Genomic DNA, 19,117 nt, shown 5'->3' on the forward strand with positions numbered 1-19,117 from the left:
CCAAAAACACAAACGATATTTTGAATATATGGAGAGAAATTGTCGTTTTTAACTATCAGGTAATTTATCTCGAGATTTTCATAAATCTCGCGATATTTTTCACTATGCCCGTGATCCCTCGGTTCTTGGGGTCGATAGTCCACCGGTCTTTTTGCCGGTTCCTCCGGTCTACTCTCTTTAGAGTTTTCAAATATTTTATATATAGGCTCTCTCTTTTCCCACTATTGTCGAGGAGAGGGTGAGAAAGAGAGAATCTCTGCCAGACTGCCAGCAAAGAAAAGGCAGGATTGGAGAAGGGTTTTCGTTGCCTTTTTCTTGTTGTATAAGCTGAACTCCCTACAGTCAAAACTTTTTTTTTCTCTCCTTACCTTTTCTCATTCTTATAAGGGTCGGAGCTGAAACAGTAGTTCTGCATTCCTTCGGTTTAGCTTGCTCTGTTTTGATCAACATTTTTCTTCTCCTTCTTCGTCGTGGAAAACGACATGGGGTGTTTGTTTCAGGGGATAGCGTAGGTGGGATTTATAAGTAGGGTTGGAGGAGGTGGAGTTGGTTTTGGTGGTGGTGATCAAGGTGGAGGAAATGAAGTGGTGGTGGTTGTTTTTGGTTGTTGGGTGGGGAAAAGAATGACAATGTCGCCTTCTTCGTCTCCTTCGCTGTCCCTTAGGCGCCACTGGTGGATGACCAACCGCAAGGTTCTCTTCCTCTCTTTCCTTTTCCCACCGTTTAGCTCTTCGAGTTTCACTTGTTTTTCCATTTCATTGTATCGAAATTTCTCCTCTGCAACTCTAATGGCGGAACTCGTTGTTTTCTGATCTTCAATCCTTATTTTTTTGTATTTTCAAAATTTTGAAGCGAAGCAAATCCAAGTTTTTTTTCCTGCATTCACTTTCATCCCATCTTCTCGAGTCGTTTTCCTTATTGGGATTCTCTTTTGGCATTACCTTCTAAAGAAGAAAAACCACTAAATCGTACAATTTTCCTGGTTTCTGTTCCACAAACGAAATTTTGTTGTTTTCTTTCACATTCAGCCTCTCTCGTTATCACGTCTTCTTCCTTCCATTTCGTACGTGTTTTTTCGTGAAACTCTTCTCTTTTTTTTTGTCCGAGTTTATTTACCTATGAATGCGATGGTTTTCATTATCTTCCATAGAGTGAAAAGACGAGAAAATTTCTTGGGAGTTGATCCTATGCGCTCGAGCGTACGTATAGGCAATTATATGCGCTCTACTGGTTTCCGGCTAATCCGTCACCGGAAAGTTGCATATCGGGGTCGTCATGTGCTCCATTGTGCAGAGGGTTTTTAAGAACTCGTCAATTTCTTTTGATTGTGTGCAGGTGGCGGAGAGACACGTGAAGGAAGCGCGAGTGCTCTTGGCGAGCCACGACCAAGCTCAGAAGCAGACCGCGCTGAGCCTTCTCGACACGGCCATCGAGCTCTGCCCACGATCGGAGGAGGCGATCCACCTCAAGGCCACCGCCCTCCTCCGTCTCCGCCGGTACCGAGATATCGCCGACCTCTTCCGGGACGATATCCCCTCCGCTGCCCGGTTCTCCGACGACTCGACCTCCTCCTCCTCCAATTCGCTCTCCCGCGAGAACCACAACCTCCTCCCTCCGGCCAATTCCGCCTCCTCCGCGGTACTCACCCGCTGCTTATCCGTCTCCGACCTCAAGCACCGCATCCTGGTCAGAAACACGCCTCGAAGCAGCCTTCGCCACCACCAGCATTGGCGCTACCTCATCCTCGGCCAGGCGCTTTCCCACCTCGGCCTCCTGGAGGACTCCCTCCTCCTCCTCCAGGCAGGGAAGCGCCTGGCCTCCGCGGCGTCCCGCCGCGACAGCGTCCTCTCCGCTGCCGACGTCTTTGCTGCCCCCGGCGACGCCGACGCGGCGGAGCTCGAGGGAGCCGCGCAGATCCTCGCGAGCGTGAAATTCCTCCTCCGGCGCCGCGCTGCCGCCCTCGCGGCGCTCGACGCCGGGATTCCGGCGGAGGCGGTCCGCCACCTCTCGAAGATCCTGGACGGCTCGCGCCGTCCCGTCCCGCAGGCCTTCCTCGCCGACTGCTACAGGCTCCGCGCCGCCGCCTACCGGGCGACTGGCCGGATTCCGGAGGCGCTCGCCGACTGCAACCGCACGCTCGCCCTCGACCACACGTGCGTCGGGGCGCTCTCCGCCCGAGCGTCGCTCCTCGAGCACGTGCGGTGCTTCACCGAGTGCCTGCAGGACCTCGAACACCTGAAGCTCCTCTACGACTCGATCCTCCGCGACAGGAAGCTCCCCGGCCCCACCTGGCGTCGTTCAGGCCGCGGCGGCCAATTCTCCGCCGGCGACATCGCGGCAAGCTTGAAGTCGGTTGTCGGAAAGATTTCTGAGATGAAGCGTACGGCGGTGGCGGGCTCGGTAGCTCCCGTGGACTACCACGCCCTGCTGGGACTCAGGCGCGGGTGCAGCCGCTCGGAGCTCGAGTGCACCTACCGGCTGCTGTGCCTCCGGCACCGGCTGGACCGTGCGACCGGATTCGTCGACCGCTGCGAATTCGCCGATGAGCGCGACGCCGACGCCGTGAGGGACCAGGCCAGGATGTCAGCCGTGCTGCTCTACAGGCTGCTGCAGAAAGCCTACGCCAAAGTCATGGCCACCATACTAGAGGAAGAGGCAGCCGAGAAGCAGAAAGCTGCCGTATCGTCTGCCGGTGCAAAAACCACAGCCTCTGCATCGGCGGGAGCGAAAACCACGGTCGCCGTGGCGAGGAATATGGATGTTAGGATGGTTGCCAGTGATCGGAAACTGGCAAAATGCTCGTCGAAATCCAGTAACAAGAGAGAATTGTCTGAGAAGGCGCCGGTCGCAGTGTTTCCGGGCGGGTTTTGCCGGGAAATTGCCGGTGCTGGAGGCATACTCTCGACGGGTTTTGTGCATCCGGCGCACCACCTTCACGAAACTCTGAGCTGCTGAAAACTCGCCGTTCCTCCGGCGTCCCTTCTTTTGTATAAAAATTCAGTTGAGCCGACGGATGGAAAATTTTGCTCTTTTTGGTTTCTGTTGCACTCTGTTTATTCTTCCTTGTTCTGTGTTAAGTTGGTAATACAATGTAGAGATAATTTCCCCATGAAGAGTTGGTGTATGTGTTCTGGTTTATTTTGCGGAGCAGATCCAGTGATAGGGCTAGAGTAGTTTACAAGGGCTACAAAAACACATAAACTTGCTGTGTCTAGCGATTTTCTGTGTTTTGTGCAGCCAGAGCACTTTGTAAAGTACTTGGGCCCAATCACCAAACCATGCCTCCTAACTTGCTGTGTAGCGATTTTCTGTGTTTTTTCATCATGAATTAACCACGCTTCCTAACTTCTGTGCGTAGCTGTTTTCTGTGTTTTGTGCAGCCCCAGCACTTAGTAAAGTATTTAGGCCCAATCATCTAACCACGGCTCCTAACTTAGCGTGAAGCGATTTTCTGTGTTTTTTTTGCAACCCGAGCACTTTGTAAAGTACTTGGGCCCAATCACCTAACTAAACTTTGTGGATTCTTCACTGTTTGCTGTTAATGACAACCTGTTTCACTCATCCCTTATGTCATTAGCTATCTATCGTGGCGTCCACTCCGGCAAATTCATGAATGAGATTTCATGGATGGGTATGGCAATAGGAATGACTCGAACCGAATCGGAGTTTCTTTGGCGTTGCGGGCACACATAAAACTCGTTGGATTAGAGATATAATAGTGAGTTAAACAGAACGACACTTTTCAATTCAATCACATTTCGATTAGTTAAGTGAATTTTGCTGCCTTAAGTTTGATCATGACATAGTTTTATTCACATAAAACTTATTAGATCAAAAGAAGAGTAAATAATCGATCATTAGCCTTTAAGAGACCAACTTTTATAAAAGTATGGATGCAAATGGTTTGGTTCCCGAACATCTAAATACATGGGGATTCGATGGGATCTGAAACAGTCAAAATTACAAAACTTCCATCCTGGATCCTACCCATTTGCATCCCTATCTGAAAGTGATCGTTTGGATTACTGGTTTCATGCATAGTGACAAAAGTTAAAAACAGCAAAATATCAGCGGCCAAAAACTCTCGAGAATTTGAATCTTTGTTTTTTAAATCTCACATTTTTTAGGCAAAATCTCGGCAATAAAAATAAATTAAAATTATAAAATTAATTTTGTATAAGGAAATATAAATAAAAATACTTAAAAATAAAAACTACACGGTTGTTTTCACGATAAATAACTGATAAAAACATAAAAATATTGCGTTTAAAACATGATATTTATGTTTTTTATGGAAAACTCACGATAAATTGAAAATATCATGAGAAATTACCATTTTTAACTTTAGGATAATTTCTCGCATGATTTGTCATTATGGTTCCATGGAGGGATGCATGTAGTGAGTATGGTGCATGGCATTTGTTTCTATCTGGGTGTACCTGAGAAAAATGATTTTACAATATTGATTGATTCATATATGTGTTTTTCTACCGGATCTTGAGAGCACTTCCTGATTTTGAGTGAGAAAACTTTTAATTGGGAGAGGGATGCTTTAATTGCTCCAACTGGCCATGTACTTAATTAGATGAGCAGACCCATTACACTCAGGCTCGATTACAATCTATTGATGGGCTGGACCTAGGCCCATGTATGTATTATTAGGCCTTTGGCTGATGGATTCTGTTAGGTGTGGCTCTGCAAACTTTGTCTGTTTGGGATTGCCTTTTTTTTTCCGGTGGAAAAATGAAAGGAATAGTTGCGATTGCTTGCCTGTGGGTGTTTTCAGAGTTTTACCTAATAAAACAAACAGTGCAGGGGTTTCCCGTAGGTGTTTAGGTAGATACTGTTCTGCACAAATCTGCAGTCATGATCTTGACTCTTCAATAAGAGGCAAGGCCAACTTCTGGTTTTGTTGCAGGAGCAGCTATGGTCAGTCATCCTAAATATCTACCTTTTTTTTTTAGGAAGTTCTCCGGGTGGGCTCACCGACTTATGGAACCTGTAGGTGAAAGGCACTCCCACACCCGGAGGGAGTTCAACCCTACAAGATAAGAGGCGCCCTTGTGGGTTGTTTGTTTTTACAGGGTGCCCCAGCTAAAGAAAACCCAAGCCCTGCATGCATATCAACTGGTACGAGCTCTTATAATGAGAAAGTGAAGCAAATATAGACTACAATTATGATTTTCTAAACTCTTCATACTTTTTGTACCCTTAACATCATTTTGGTTTGGTTCACCACCTTTTTCAAAAGCAAAAGAAAAAATATTTGTTACTAAATGCTTTGAATTCCTAAAAAATGTTTGTGGTTTTGCTTGTGTTCTAGCCAATTGACATTGGGCATCATGGGCTCCTCTTTGTTCCCTGGACCCAGAGGAACCAACCAACCCAAGTTGGTCCTGAACCTGAGCCTTCCCAACTTTGCCATTATGGCTTTTTACCTCGGTTACCTAAAAACTGAGACAAGAGGGAGCTAGTTTTTTGGAAAGAGTGCACCGAGTATGCCAAAAAAAGTCGTCGTCCCACTTAATCTTTGTGAGCCAGGAGTAGGTCAGATACCCTCTGACTTAAATTACCCTCTATGCTGCCTATTTGGCATGATTCCTACCACAGTGACCAAACGTTTTCTTTGGTAAATATCTTCTGTCAAATTTTCGAGATAGATTTAATTTTTTTCTTTTTTTTAGCATTTTGGAAAAATATCAATAAAAAGTTAAATAAAAAAAATATTTTTATTTTTAAATTGATCCCCTCCTTATCGGCCATTTGAAAATTGGTCCTCGCTTTTGCAAATTAATCCCTGCCTTTTGTGCCGTTATTACAAACTAGTCCTCCCGTAGGCATATGTTAAGTTAACCATGGTCAAACGCTGACCATGGTTAACCAATTACAAAAAGAGCCTCTCTCTCCGGATCAACTATGGTCATGGGTTCAACTCTCGTTGGGCTAGGGGTCTTCTATTTTGGCAATGTTATTGAAATTCTATCTCTATGGTCTCTCTCTCTCTCTCTCCTTCACCAATGAGTCACACCCAATGTTTTCAGTATGCAGTGTGTATCGGTCGATATGTTGTATTGGCAGGAAATCCATACGCTTCACCCCCTGAATTGGCCAAAAAATATTTCATGTTAATCAGAACGCTAAACATGTTAAAGCCATTAAAATAATATTAAAATTAATTTTAATTCAGAACGATTGACTTGAGTATCGGTAATCGGCCTATTCACCTAAATCCATGACCAAATGATACAGGGCCGATACCGATACAGACAACATTGGTCCCACCTCTGCAACCTCTCTCTCTCTCTCTCTCTCTCTCTCTCTTTCATTGGAGACTCCCTCTCCGGCAAATCAGTCTTTTTCTCACTTTTTGCAAGTTCTACCTCATGGGGGTTTTGCAAAATAATCCTCAATGAGGGCAGAAATGTTAATTTACTTGATCTTAACAAGTGAAAGATAGTTGCTAACCTGAGGGACTAATTTGAAAATATTAACCAAAAGACGGGGACTAATTTGCAAATAGTTGATAAGGTGAGGGCCGATTTGCAAAAAATTCAATAAAAACTATTTTTTTTTATAATCTAAAGAAAAAACCTTCCCCATCACCAACTTCAAATTGGCTAGCATGGTAAAACCCCTGAGGTTAGGGATGGCAGTGGACCGAGGGAAAACAAGGACTTGCCCAGCCTCGCCCCATTTGGACCGGGGATGAAGGACATGAAATGAGGATGGACTTACACTTTTCTCTATCCCGTCTCAATCTCCAATCTCCACTTTGCCCCGCCCTACCCCATCCCTGATCCTTCTTTAGGGATGGCAGTGGAAAGAGCAGAAACAGAGCCCCACCTCGCCACATTTGAACTGGGGATGGAAGACATAAAACAGAGATGGAGGTTAAAATCAAGACCCGTGCAGGAATGGAGGGCACGATTTTGATACAGAGCGGGGGTGGAGACCTTGTCCCCCACCCCGGTCTGCTACCATCCCTACATGAGGTTACCCTGCCCACTCATAAGTGCCCCCAGCTTTGACCTTGTGACAAGGGATGCTATCCATAGGTTTTGAACTTTTGATGGCTCGTCAACTTGGTGACATTCATAAGTTACCCCTATTAGATAAGCAAAGCCTTTGTGGGCCAAATCTTTTTTTACAAAGGACAATTTTATAAAATTATAACAACTAGTGATAATGTTCGCTGACCGATTTCTCGCATTTCAAAATATCAACAAAAGGTTAGATTAAAAAAGAAAAAATCTGAAATTTATAAAAATTTATAAAACTAAATTTCGGTCATGATATAGGCCATTTGCCGCCCAATTTCTCACATTTTTTTTAAATGCAGATATTGGTGTCAACGGGCCTGGTTTATTCAGAATCGACCTGAACCAAACTCTATAGGGTATGGGTATGGTGATAAATAAGAAGACCTGATTAAGACCCGATTCCGAACCCGAAGGTCCGATTAATACATGGACTCAGGTATAGTTTGTGAAATTTTATGCCAGACTCGGACTCAACCCAAGTTCTGATTAAGATCCACAAATTTTCAATGTAAAAATGATAAAAAATATGGTTTTACCGGGTATGGTCCGGGTTTGGTTCATGTAGTTCTTATAATCAAGAATGCGGGGATGGAGGGCAGGATTTTGAGACAGAGCAGGGGTGAAGACCTTGTCCCCCACCCCGGTCCACTACCATCCCTACCTAAGGTTACTCTGCTCACTCATAAGTGCACCCAGCTTTGACCTTGTGACAAGGGATGCTATCCATAGGTTTTGAACTTTTGATGGCTCGTCAACTTGGTGACATTCATAAGTTACCCCTATTAGATAAGCAAAGCCTTTGTGGGCCAAATCTTTTTTTACAAAGGACAATTTTATAAAATTATAAAAACTAGTGATAATGTCCGCTGCCCAATTTCTCGCATTTCAAAATATCAACAAAAAGTTAGATTAAAAAAGAAAAAAACTAAAATATATTAAAATTTATAAAACTAAATTTTGGCCATGATATAGACATCTGCCACCCAATTTCTCACATTTTTTTAAATGCAGGTATTGGTGTCAACATGCCTGGTTTATTCAAAACTGACCTTGTAAAACCTGTAAATTTTGAATATTAATAATAAATAAATAAATCATCTTTATCTTTGAGTTAAAAATATATTTCTATCATTTAAATCTCATTTATTGGTGTTTAAAAGCTCAATTACTTATTTCTGGATAATGAGGGTTAAATTTATTATTTTTAAAACTATTTTAGATATTTAACAATCAATTATATTACTTTTGATCAAAAACATATTTTTAAGGGTTTTATAAAATATTGGTGTGATGTCATTGACTTTTAAAATTTACTAGATGAATTTAGTAAGTTAAAAATCTTAATTTTTAACCAAGGGGTATTTTGGTTATTTTAATCAAAAGTACTATTTAAAATATTTAATTTATGTTTTTCAGTAACCAAATTTGGTGAGATGAAAATGTTGGTATATGCAACATTTTTTGCTTAGCAGTTAATATTTATTGGTGATTCACCCTATCTTTTTAAATTTTTGAGGATTTTATATTTTTAGAGCTTTTGGCATTTTTGGCCGCACACCAAGTGTTTGGTGCATCGTTGCTTGAGTAGTCTTTGCGGATTTCAAAACTCCTCGGTCTTTTGGGTTTTGATTTGTTGTTCTTCACATTATTAAAGTAAGTTTCCTTAACTAAACTTGTAGAGAGCATGTTTAGGCACTAATTATGTAAGCATGATGTTGTTATGCTAAATACTTCACTGAATTGCAAATACAAGTTATGCGCACATACCACACATAGTTATGAATATCTAAGGGTGTTATGGTTGCCTATATGTTTAAATGATTTTAGTGCATGATATACTAAAAATATGATACTTACGCTAAGTATCAAAACAACTATAAGTCAATATGTATTGAATGCAATGCGATGCGAAATGAAAAACGGGTAAATGCCTGTGGTAAGTACGTGGTGCAATTGCATCACTCAATAAATTTATTTTTATTGTATGCAACAATTTTCTATTCATATACATCACTTAGTTGTGGATACCTAAGAATGTTGTGATTATAGTTCAGAGATCATGTTGAACATGATTTGAATGTATGAAAATAAAAGTGATTTTCTTGTTATAGTTCAGAGATTATGCTCGTCATGATTTTAGATAGCAGAATATGGAGTGTATTTATTGAAGGTACATGTTTGAACATGCATTTGTGTGAATGAATGTTGCATAAATTGATGTATTTGACATAATCATATTAAATGCTAGTGTGAAATAATAATTATGTAATCATGCATTAAAGTGTGAGCGATAGAATCATGTTCATAATAGGATTATGCAAATATCGTTATGCATAGACTGATATGTCATATGCTCTCATGAACGAACCGTGATTTATGTAAATGCTATTAATATATGTATATATATATTATGTGTGAGACACATTATGCATGAAATGTTTGCTTTGCATATTGATTCATGTGGTGAAATAATGCATATATAACTTGAATCTTGTGTGCATAACTCAAATATGTAGGAGCTACGTATGTTGAGGTTTAATTGCTTTATATTATGAAATGTGCATGTTCACGTATGCATGCATAGAACTCATGTTTTGTTTACGCATGCTTCGAGGTTCAATTTATAAAATACAATGTTCATTTTGGCGATGATATGATGCGTAAGATAATATACTTTTGTGTGATATGATTTAAATGCTACGTGATATAAAATTATGACTGCATGCGATAAATGTTTAAGTTCAATAGTGAACTATGGTTTATGGAACCTTATTGGTTAAATGTTTAATTTTATGATTTAAGTGCTATATGAAGTGATATTTATTTTTATGATTTAAGTGCTATATGAAGTGATGTATGATGTGATGCATATTGATTGTATATATGCTTATGCCCGTGTTGGTGGCTATCAACTCTGAGGGTGGTCAATTGTATTGATGCATATATCATAATAGTTCTCACTAGATATGGTACAAGTTGAGGAACTGTTCCCAAATGATTCTCTGTGAGGGTGTGCATGACCAGATCAGGTAATCCTGCTAGAGCGATAAGTCTCTATGAGGAAATGCATTATCCAAGAGCAGGTAGCACATGAATACGGTATATTCTTATTATATAGTGCATTGTTCAAGACCATGTAGACCATCTGTTTAGGGCAGTAACTCCTTGTGAGGTTGTATATTTCTCAAACTAGGCAATCTGGCGTGGATCTTATAAATATTTATATGATTAAATAAAATATTATGATGAATTATGATGATCTTCTTAGTTGATCGAGATAGCCAGTTATGAATTTATAGATTTGGCTTTTCTGTTATAGCGTGATTATATATTGAACTCAGATATGAAAATCAAATCCTTATTGATTTTAGATCTTGATATGAGGTTATGATTGTGACGCTTATGTTAGCGTATAGGTGAATAACACATCATGCCTACAAATGACTAGTTTTGACTTATTAGGTGAATGATACATCACACCTACATAGTTTCATTGTAAATGATTGCATTATGATTATCTGAGTGAATATATCACACATATGTATCATGATTGACGTGTATCATAAATATCTAACTAAATTACTTAGAAGGTATTGTGTGTGTGTTTCATGCTAGAATGATCAAATGTAATTTGACTTATTGTTTATAAGAATTTTGAATGCATATGAAAATATTGCAATAATCTGAATGTCTTGGATATATATATATATGTGTGTGTGTGTGTGTGTGTGTGCGTGATGACTTGTATAACTTGAATGTATATAAATTATGCTTTATTATGTGAGTTAAGGTTGAATAAAATATTAAGTGATGAAATGCTTTTAAATACTTTATGTTCAAATGCTTGAAATAAATGATTCATAGGACATTATTCTATTGTCTATTACTTAACAATTGATGAATAATATATCATGTATTTACTATTAAATGCTTGATATATTCTCTTTAAGTTTGAGTTTGGGTTGCTTTACTAGACATGAGCGAGTCTGACCTCATTTTATGGGTGATAGGTAATGCAGGTAAAGTATGATGAGTAGTTGGAGTGAAGGATTAGTCGAGTTGCATCATCGATTGTCCACTCTTACCTTGTGATCTTGGTAGACATGATTTTTTCGTTTTAAGTACTTGATCACGTAGAGATTGAACTATTGTTTTTATACTTTGATTTGAAATAAAATTAAAACTCTTCATAATTCAGTCTTATATTGTATGTGGTTTGAAATGTGTACATTTTGATTTGATTGTTATCTTTAGTGTAATCCTACCCAAAGTCTTAACCATTTTTTAGAATCGTTTTCGCATATAAGATTTGATTTACTTATACTTATCAAAAAAAATTGTCTCAAAATTTTAATATTTGAACAATAATTAATGTTAAAATTTTGAAGGCGTTACAGACCCGAACCAAACCCTATAGGGTTCGGGTATGGTGATAAATAAGAAGACCCGATTAAGACTAAGTCCAAACTCGAAAGTCTGATTAATACATGGACTCAGGTATAATTTGTGAAATTTGTATGCCAGACCAGAATTGACCAGAGTTTTGATTAAGATCCACGAATTTTCAATGTAAAAATGACAAAAAATATAGTTTTACCGAGTATGGTCTGAGTTTGGTTCATGTAGTTTTTATTGAGTTCGGATATGGTTTTTCTTATAGTGGACCTGATTAGACCCAGGTCTAAACCCGATATGATACCCAAAAAATTGGTCAAAGTCTGATTTCACTTGGGTCCGATCCAAACCCGACCCATTGACACCCCTACTTACAAGACAATAGACCTTGCCTTCTACAGGTAAGTTCATAGGATTCTCTGAAAAATGCAGAAAAAAGGAAGCTTTAAAGACTGGAATTCTCTGGCTTTGGAGTGCAAAAGATAAGACATGCCTTGGATTGTCTCCTCAATTAATTTTTCTTGCTCCCTAGTGCTGCTCACCACATTTAATATTGCATTTATTGGACTTAAACTCCACCAATCTTATCTTATGGAGAAAGACAGGGAATTTGCACGTTTTCTCACGCGAGCACTAGGAGAGAAGCTTATTTTACTCTGTTCTAAGTGTCAACTCATCTTCTTTATATGCCCCTCTTTATGCTATTCATGTCATGTGCCATAACATTTCCCTTCAATGGGGTGACAAATGTGCCCTCCAAAGCCAACACATTTAGCTTATCATACTCCATATCAAAGTTATCAGAATCGTATAGTATCGAATCGGGCCGATTTGAATCAAATCAGTTCCAAATTGATTCGCTTCATGGTCCAATGCAGGTACTAATTAGAAAAAAGGCCATTAAGCCCCGGCAAAATCAGGATTTTCTTTTTTAATTTATAACTCGAAGAAACTGCACCCGGCACAAAGACCTGGTCACGCTGGCTCAACCTGCCATACCTACGGTCATGGTCATGGTGACGCAGCGGTCTGAATCAGGGTTGAATCAGCCTTTTTCTATTTTTTCTACTTTCTCATTTTTTATGATTCTTTGTATAAAACAGCCGATTCAGCCAGATTTGATTTGATCTTGAATTGGCTGATTCTCTGAATCTTTTTTAAAATTGTTTCTGTTCTAAAATCAATTTTGACAACATTGCTCCTTATCTTAGTCCTAATTCATTTTTTTTTGAAAGGGAATCTGGGGGGTTAGGCAGGCCCCTACAAATTTATACAACTACATCATTGGGTTTTGAACCTGCAACGTCCCAACACAAGGTGACGTGCACTAGCTGCTCCTACCAGACAGCTGAGCCCATCCTTCTTTGGTCCAGTATTATGTTATTTTGGTGGTGATAAAAAAGAAAAAGTGAAAATTATGTATTATTTTGGTGGTAGAGATAAACTAGCAATCTTGTGGGTGGTGCTGAATCTTATGCATGCTTGGTTCCCTCCGGTGAGTTTTTATAACAATGTCGTTAAAATCGGTTGGCTAAGTGAATTGGTTTTCCATAAAAAGTGATAGACTGTCTGATTAATTGGATAAAAACTGGTCATTTTCGTGCATTTCAAAGTTTGATTTTTATTTAATTTTGCATTTTATAAATATATTTTAAAACAATTTAAGTGAATCAACTCAGCATAGGATCAACGCGAATCGGCCAAAAAATCAGCTGATTTTGAAATTGTGGCACCTGTTTTGTTTGGTTAAGGGGCCGATTATCGACTCGATCTTAATAGACTGATTTTGATTGATTTTGATAACATTGGTTAACTTAAGGGCTGTTTTTTTTTTTTGAAAGGTAAGCTACGGTTAGGCAGACCCTACCAGATATCTCTTAAGCCCCATGTGGCAGAGGGATTCGAACCTGGGGCCTTCAGCTTGGCACAGGACCCCGCTTACCATATAGGATACCACCTCGGTGGGTGTTTTGGACATAGCACGTCTAAAGAGTTGGAGTTGGGAGCATATGCATTGAGTTGTGGTGTTGGAGAGACATGTGAGGGGATCATGTGCTGCTTGCGAGGAAAGGCTGCAAATTTTATGAACACAATCAGATTACTTTAATCCTCATTAAGAATTTAATGAATAAACTAATTAGACATTCATGGACTCGGGTTGGCTCCAATGTTGTCATCGTATGGGCAGAAAATCGATACAATACTAACCTGAATTGGTACGGGTTGGGTCGGGTTCGGGTTCGGGTAAACCCAACACTACTTCCTGCTACCCCATTTTCCAAAATTTGTTTACTTTAGTTTACACATTAGCTAGAAAGTAATGTCTCTCACACGTGCATGCAAGTCCCCTTAAATCATGTTTTTTAGACTGTTATTTTTTTTTTTGAAATTGCAATAGAATCTTAGCAGCCTGAACCTACCCATATGCAATTTTTTAGGCAGTTAATGTTTTAAAATATTGAGTCTCCTAATGATGTTTGAAAGCTTGAGGAACAACAACTTGCAAATTTTTTAGTTATGTATAAGCCAAAGAAATGAATGGCTTTTTGAATCAATTTGAAATGAAAGACAAGGGAGATAGAATGTCAGTAATGATTTGAAAAAAAAGATGCTCTCCAGCTAGATGGATTAATGAATTATATACATGATACAAAGAACATGGATGTCCAAGATATATGATGTTTATGTGATATGAAATTATTCCCAAAAGTTTGAATGGTTGTTGGTCCAAAAAAATGGGCTGTTTATATATGCAGCAACTTTGTTTTAATAGACATTGTATAGTTTTAGATTGTAATTAATGCATCTCGGATGACATAACTACTTATGAGGTGCAGTTCACCTACAACCAGGGATGTCAACAGGTTGGGTTTGGTTCAGACCCAGGTAGAACCAGACCCAGACCTGATTTGAGATGCTGGTACCGGGTCCAATAGGACTCACCATAAGAGAAACCATATCCAAATCCTATAAGGATTATATGAACCAAACCCAAATCCTTTTTACATTGAAAAATAGCATATCTATCTTTGTCAGAACTCGGGTGGGTTCCGAGTATGATATGAAATTTCACAAACCATACCCGGCTCCATATATTAATCAGACCTTTCAAGTCCAATCCGAATTCTAATCGGATCTTGTTATTTATCACCAAATCCTGACCCTATATGGTTTGGTAGGGGTCTGGTCCGGGTCAAACCCGACCCATTGACACCCCTACCTACAACTGGGAGGCTGGTAATTGAAGTAAAGTTAAAGTCATTTCCAACTCACTGTGTATGGTTCAATGACTGTTTAACATGTGATATTGTTTGGCTTATACAATAAATTTTAATGCAGGGAACCTTGAGGGCACTGTGGATTTGTAGTTGATTTGGTTTTGGGGTAAATTTTTAAAGGCAATTCACTGTGGTTAGTGTAAGACCAGCGATGCAAATGTGCTCGATACAGCTCATCACATCTTTAAACATTTTAAACAAAATCTCTTCCAGGGCACTGTGGTCTATCTTGTTTCAGGTCTCACGTAAACATGACCAAACGGGGCAATGTATCGGATCTGATCCAATCAAGGTATCACACCCTGATCCTGGCTTGGATTAGATATGGATCCAGCAACTTTTGCAAGTAGAAAATGCATCTTTGCTTCAAATTTAATGGATATCTAAATCCTTTCACATGTAAAAAAATAGATTAGGTGTAAGATTATCGCCATCCGAATCTAAATCCAAATTCAAATTCATTTAACCAACATCCAATTAGCCTAGCCGAATATGGTATTGGTCACATCCAATCCAAATCAGAACCATTTACATTCCTAGATGTAACCATTCATGTGTTTATTAGCACAATTTATTTACTATGTTAGTACACTTAATCATCTCTAATATGCCATAAGATTTAGTCATTAGAATAGTGAGAAAAACAATACCTCACAAGTCTAGAAGATGAGTACAACAACAACAACAACAACTACGCCTTCATCCCAAAACAATTGGGGTCAGCGATATGAACCAAAAAAGAAATTCATTTTGGGTCTTCCACATGAATCCTTTTCCTCCAATCATTTCTATCCAACGCCATGTCCTCGGTGAGGTTCAAAGCATTCATATCCTTTCCTATCATCTCCATCCAAGTCTTCCTAGGCCTACCCCGACCTCTTTTAACTAATATATTTTCCCATTTCTCCAACCTTCTAACTGGAGCATCATTAGGCCTTCGCCGAATATGTCCAAACCACCATAAACGATTCTCTCGCATCTTATTTTCAATGGGTGCAACACCTACCTTCTTACGTATCTCTTCGTTCCGAATCTTATCTTTTATTGTATTTCCACACATCCATCTAAGCATCCGCATCTCAGCTACACTCATTTTTTGAATATGATGTCTCTTGGCAGCCCAACATTCCGTACCATATAGTAAAGCGGGTCTAATAGTCGTTCTATAAAACTTTCCCTTCAACCGCAATGGCATTCTACGATCGCACAGCACTCCAGTAGCACTTTTCCATTTCATCCACCTAACCTTTATCCTATGATTTACATCTCCATCAATTTCTCCATACTTTTGAATGATGGATCCCAAATATTTGAAATAATCATTCACTGGTATATCTTGCTCACCAAGCTTCACTACACTCCCATCACTACTTCGTTGCTTACTAAACCGACATTCCATATATTCAGTCTTACTCTTACTCAACTTAAAACCTCTAGCTTCCAATGTCTGTCTCCATAATTCTAACTTAGCATTAACCCCAGCTCTAGACTCATCAATCAAAACAATATCATCAGCAAACAACATACACCACGGTACATTTTCTTGAATTGATCTTGTAATCTCATCCATCACTATCGCAAATAGGAAAGGGCTTAAAGCAGATCCTTGATGTAACCCAACCGTTATCGGAAAATTGGTTGTCACCCCTCCACAAGTGCGGACATTGGTTACTACTCCTTCATACATATCTTTAATTATACTAATGTACTTGAGAGAAACACCTTTCTTCATCATTGTCCACCAGAGAACGTCCCTAGGTACTCTATCGTATGCCTTATCTAAATCAATAAAAACCATATGCAAATCTTTGTTCCTCTCTCTATATCTTTCAATAAGTTGTCTAAGAAGATGTATAGCTTCCATAGTTGATCTTCCAGGCATAAAACCAAATTGATTCTCCGATATCATGACAACTTTCCTCAACCTAGACTCAATCACCCTCTCCCAAAGTTTCATAGTATGACTCATGAGTTTTATACCACGATAGTTTGTGCAATCTTGTATATCACCCTTATTCTTATATAAAGGCACCAAAGTACTCTTCCTCCACTCATTAGGCATCTTATTTGTTCGCCAAATCAAGTTAAAAAGATTTGTCAACCATTCTAAACCTTTCTCTCCCAAGCATTTCCAAGCCTCGATAGGTATACCATCTGGGCCAACTGCCCTTCTTGATTTCATTTTCTTCAAAGCCTCTGCAATTTCTTTCTTTTGAATCTTGCGCATGAAGTCACGATTTATCTCATGAAAAGGAATGGAGAAGTCTCCAAGATCTTGAGCATGACTATCATTAAATAGCTTATCAAAATAATCTTTCCATCTCTCCTTAATCTCCTCATCTTTGACTAAAACCCTTTGCGTTTCATCTTTGATACATCTAACCATACCCAAATCCTTCGATTTCCTATCTCTCATCTTTGCAAGTCTAGAAGATGAGTATGATTTAAAATTTGCCGTGTTGGATTAAAAAAGTAAATAATAAATAGAACATGCTAAACATGATTCAAAGGTTAGATTTTTCTTTTCGATACAAGCCAGGTCTATGTGCCACAATAGACGTGCAATGCATTCAATGCCAACACAGCAGTGCTAACTATATGGTTCTTTTTTGTTATTTATTAAGAACAATAATTTCATTGCTCATACCAATGGGGGCACCACTTTTCTGGTAGGAGCAGCTAGTGCACATCACCTTGTGTTGGGATGTTGCAAGTTCAAAACCCATTGGTATAGTTGTATAACTGGTTGGGGTCTGCCTAACACCAACTTGCCTTTAAAAAAAAAAGGCACTTCATTGCTCGTGGAATAGTTTCAAGCGCCATCATTGACCAATTTGGAGCTTTGGATACCATCAAATTTTTTATTTCTTTCATTTCCAATTCTCCTAACAATTAGCTGGGTAGCGACAAGGATGAATTTCAAAACTCTGGAATTTCTTTCTTTTCTTTTTTTTGAGGAGAAAACTCTGGAATTTCTTAATTTTTTTAATATTCTCACTATATGAGAAGATTCAAGAGTCGAGGAAAATATAAAATCGCAAAGACTCCTAGATAATATACGCACTCACCGTAGGTAATTTTGAAATCTCTCTCTCTCTCTCTCTCTCTCTCTCTCTCTCTCTCTCTCTCTCTCTCTCTCTCCTGTTAATTCTTGGAGCAAATTTTCTCGGGTAATTGACACTTATGAGAAAAATCAAACAACAATAACGATAGGCTAGTAGAGTTAACAACCAAAGAAAAATGAAAATGTTCATTTAGGGACCAACCTTTTTACCTAATTCCAAAAGTGTGGCCTCGCTTTTTTAAATTTCCTGATATGGGTCAGGTTTCCAAATACAGACATCACCTTGGGAAAAAAAAATTTAGCTTTCCATATTGTCTTTTGAAGTTGAAAAATACTTGTTTACCCCCATAGGAAAAAGGAGGATACTGTTGCCATTTTAATTCAATTTAACTGAGATTTAACTTGAATTAATAGGTCTCTGTTTGGCAGTTTTCAGAAATCTAGAGTCCTATATCAGAAAATTCAGAAACATAAGGTCCATTAGGTTACCCACTAAATGAAATTTTCCAAAAAAAAAAAAAATCCTCCAATGGGACAGTAGTGGTAAGTGTATCCCATGTGGTAAGCGGGGTCCTGTGTCAAGCTGAAGGCCCAGGATCGAATCCCTCTGCCACACAGGGCTGCTGTTGTTCTGGTAGGGATCCGCCTAACCCCAGCTTTTTTTTTTTTTTAAAAAGTGACCATCTGAGGTCACCGGAGAGGTAAGTGTGGAATCCCCACTTCCAAAACTGTTTTGAAGCCAAGAAAAAAGGGAAAAGTAGGAAATGACATGATATTTGCCAATTCCAATTCCTCGTTTTAGCTAGGTTACCAAATGTTACACCAGTGACACTTTTTATGGTCACACTAGTGGCCTTTTCAGTTCATTTATGAGAGTAATAACTGCATTCCAAACATCATGACCATAGAAGTGGAGAATCGTTAATGGATTTTAAAGAGTGCCGCAAACGGTCCAAAGGATTTGCTAAATTCATGTTATGGAATCCACTTTTCATAAGGCAGTTTGCAAACAGAGCCTAAAAAACATGTGGAAGGAGAACACAAAGTGAAGGGCCATAATTTTATTATTATTTTTTTCAAGAACTGGAATCCTCCTCGAGATAATGGCTGTCTTAATAATTTATGTTCTTACTTTGATTTGAGAGGAGAAAATCTATGGGCCGTACTGGTTTCTGAATTGGAAATGTAGTGGTTGGTTCTTGAAAATTGGAAATATCTTAAAAAATGCTGCAACTGATGCAAAAAACCACAAGTTTGGTAACAAAGTTTTTAAGGGTATTGAGAGAACTGCATTAATACAAACCAAAGAGATTGTGGTGGCTTGGTAGATGGATCGTTGA

The 19,117-nt window shown here is 39.1% G+C and overlaps 1 protein-coding gene across 1 annotated transcript; it reads left to right on the plus strand.

Moving 5' to 3' along the window:
• Positions 1 to 229: 229 nt before the first annotated feature.
• On the plus strand, positions 230 to 3,111 carry LOC149846281 (uncharacterized). The gene is made up of 2 exons (XM_089997921.1): positions 230 to 692; positions 1,336 to 3,111. Exons 1-2 carry the CDS (start codon positions 624 to 626, stop codon positions 2,953 to 2,955), a joined length of 1,689 nt encoding a protein of 562 aa, XP_089854047.1. The 5' UTR covers positions 230 to 623; the 3' UTR covers positions 2,956 to 3,111.
• Positions 3,112 to 19,117: the final 16,006 nt, after the last annotated feature.

This window comes from Nuphar pumila, chromosome 2 (assembly GCF_984573655.1).
Source record: "Nuphar pumila chromosome 2, dmNupPumi1.hap1.1, whole genome shotgun sequence".
NCBI classification, from domain to species: Eukaryota; Viridiplantae; Streptophyta; class Magnoliopsida; order Nymphaeales; family Nymphaeaceae; genus Nuphar; species Nuphar pumila.

Bases quoted from the DNA above. Each gene is read 5' to 3' on its own strand.
- LOC149846281 (XM_089997921.1), top strand. From the start codon at position 624: ATGACAATGTCGCCTTCTTCGTCTCCTTCGCTGTCCCTTAGGCGCCAC. The intron at 693-1,335 runs GTTCTCTTCCTC...GATTGTGTGCAG, and splicing joins GGTGGATGACCAACCGCAAG to GTGGCGGAGAGACACGTGAA.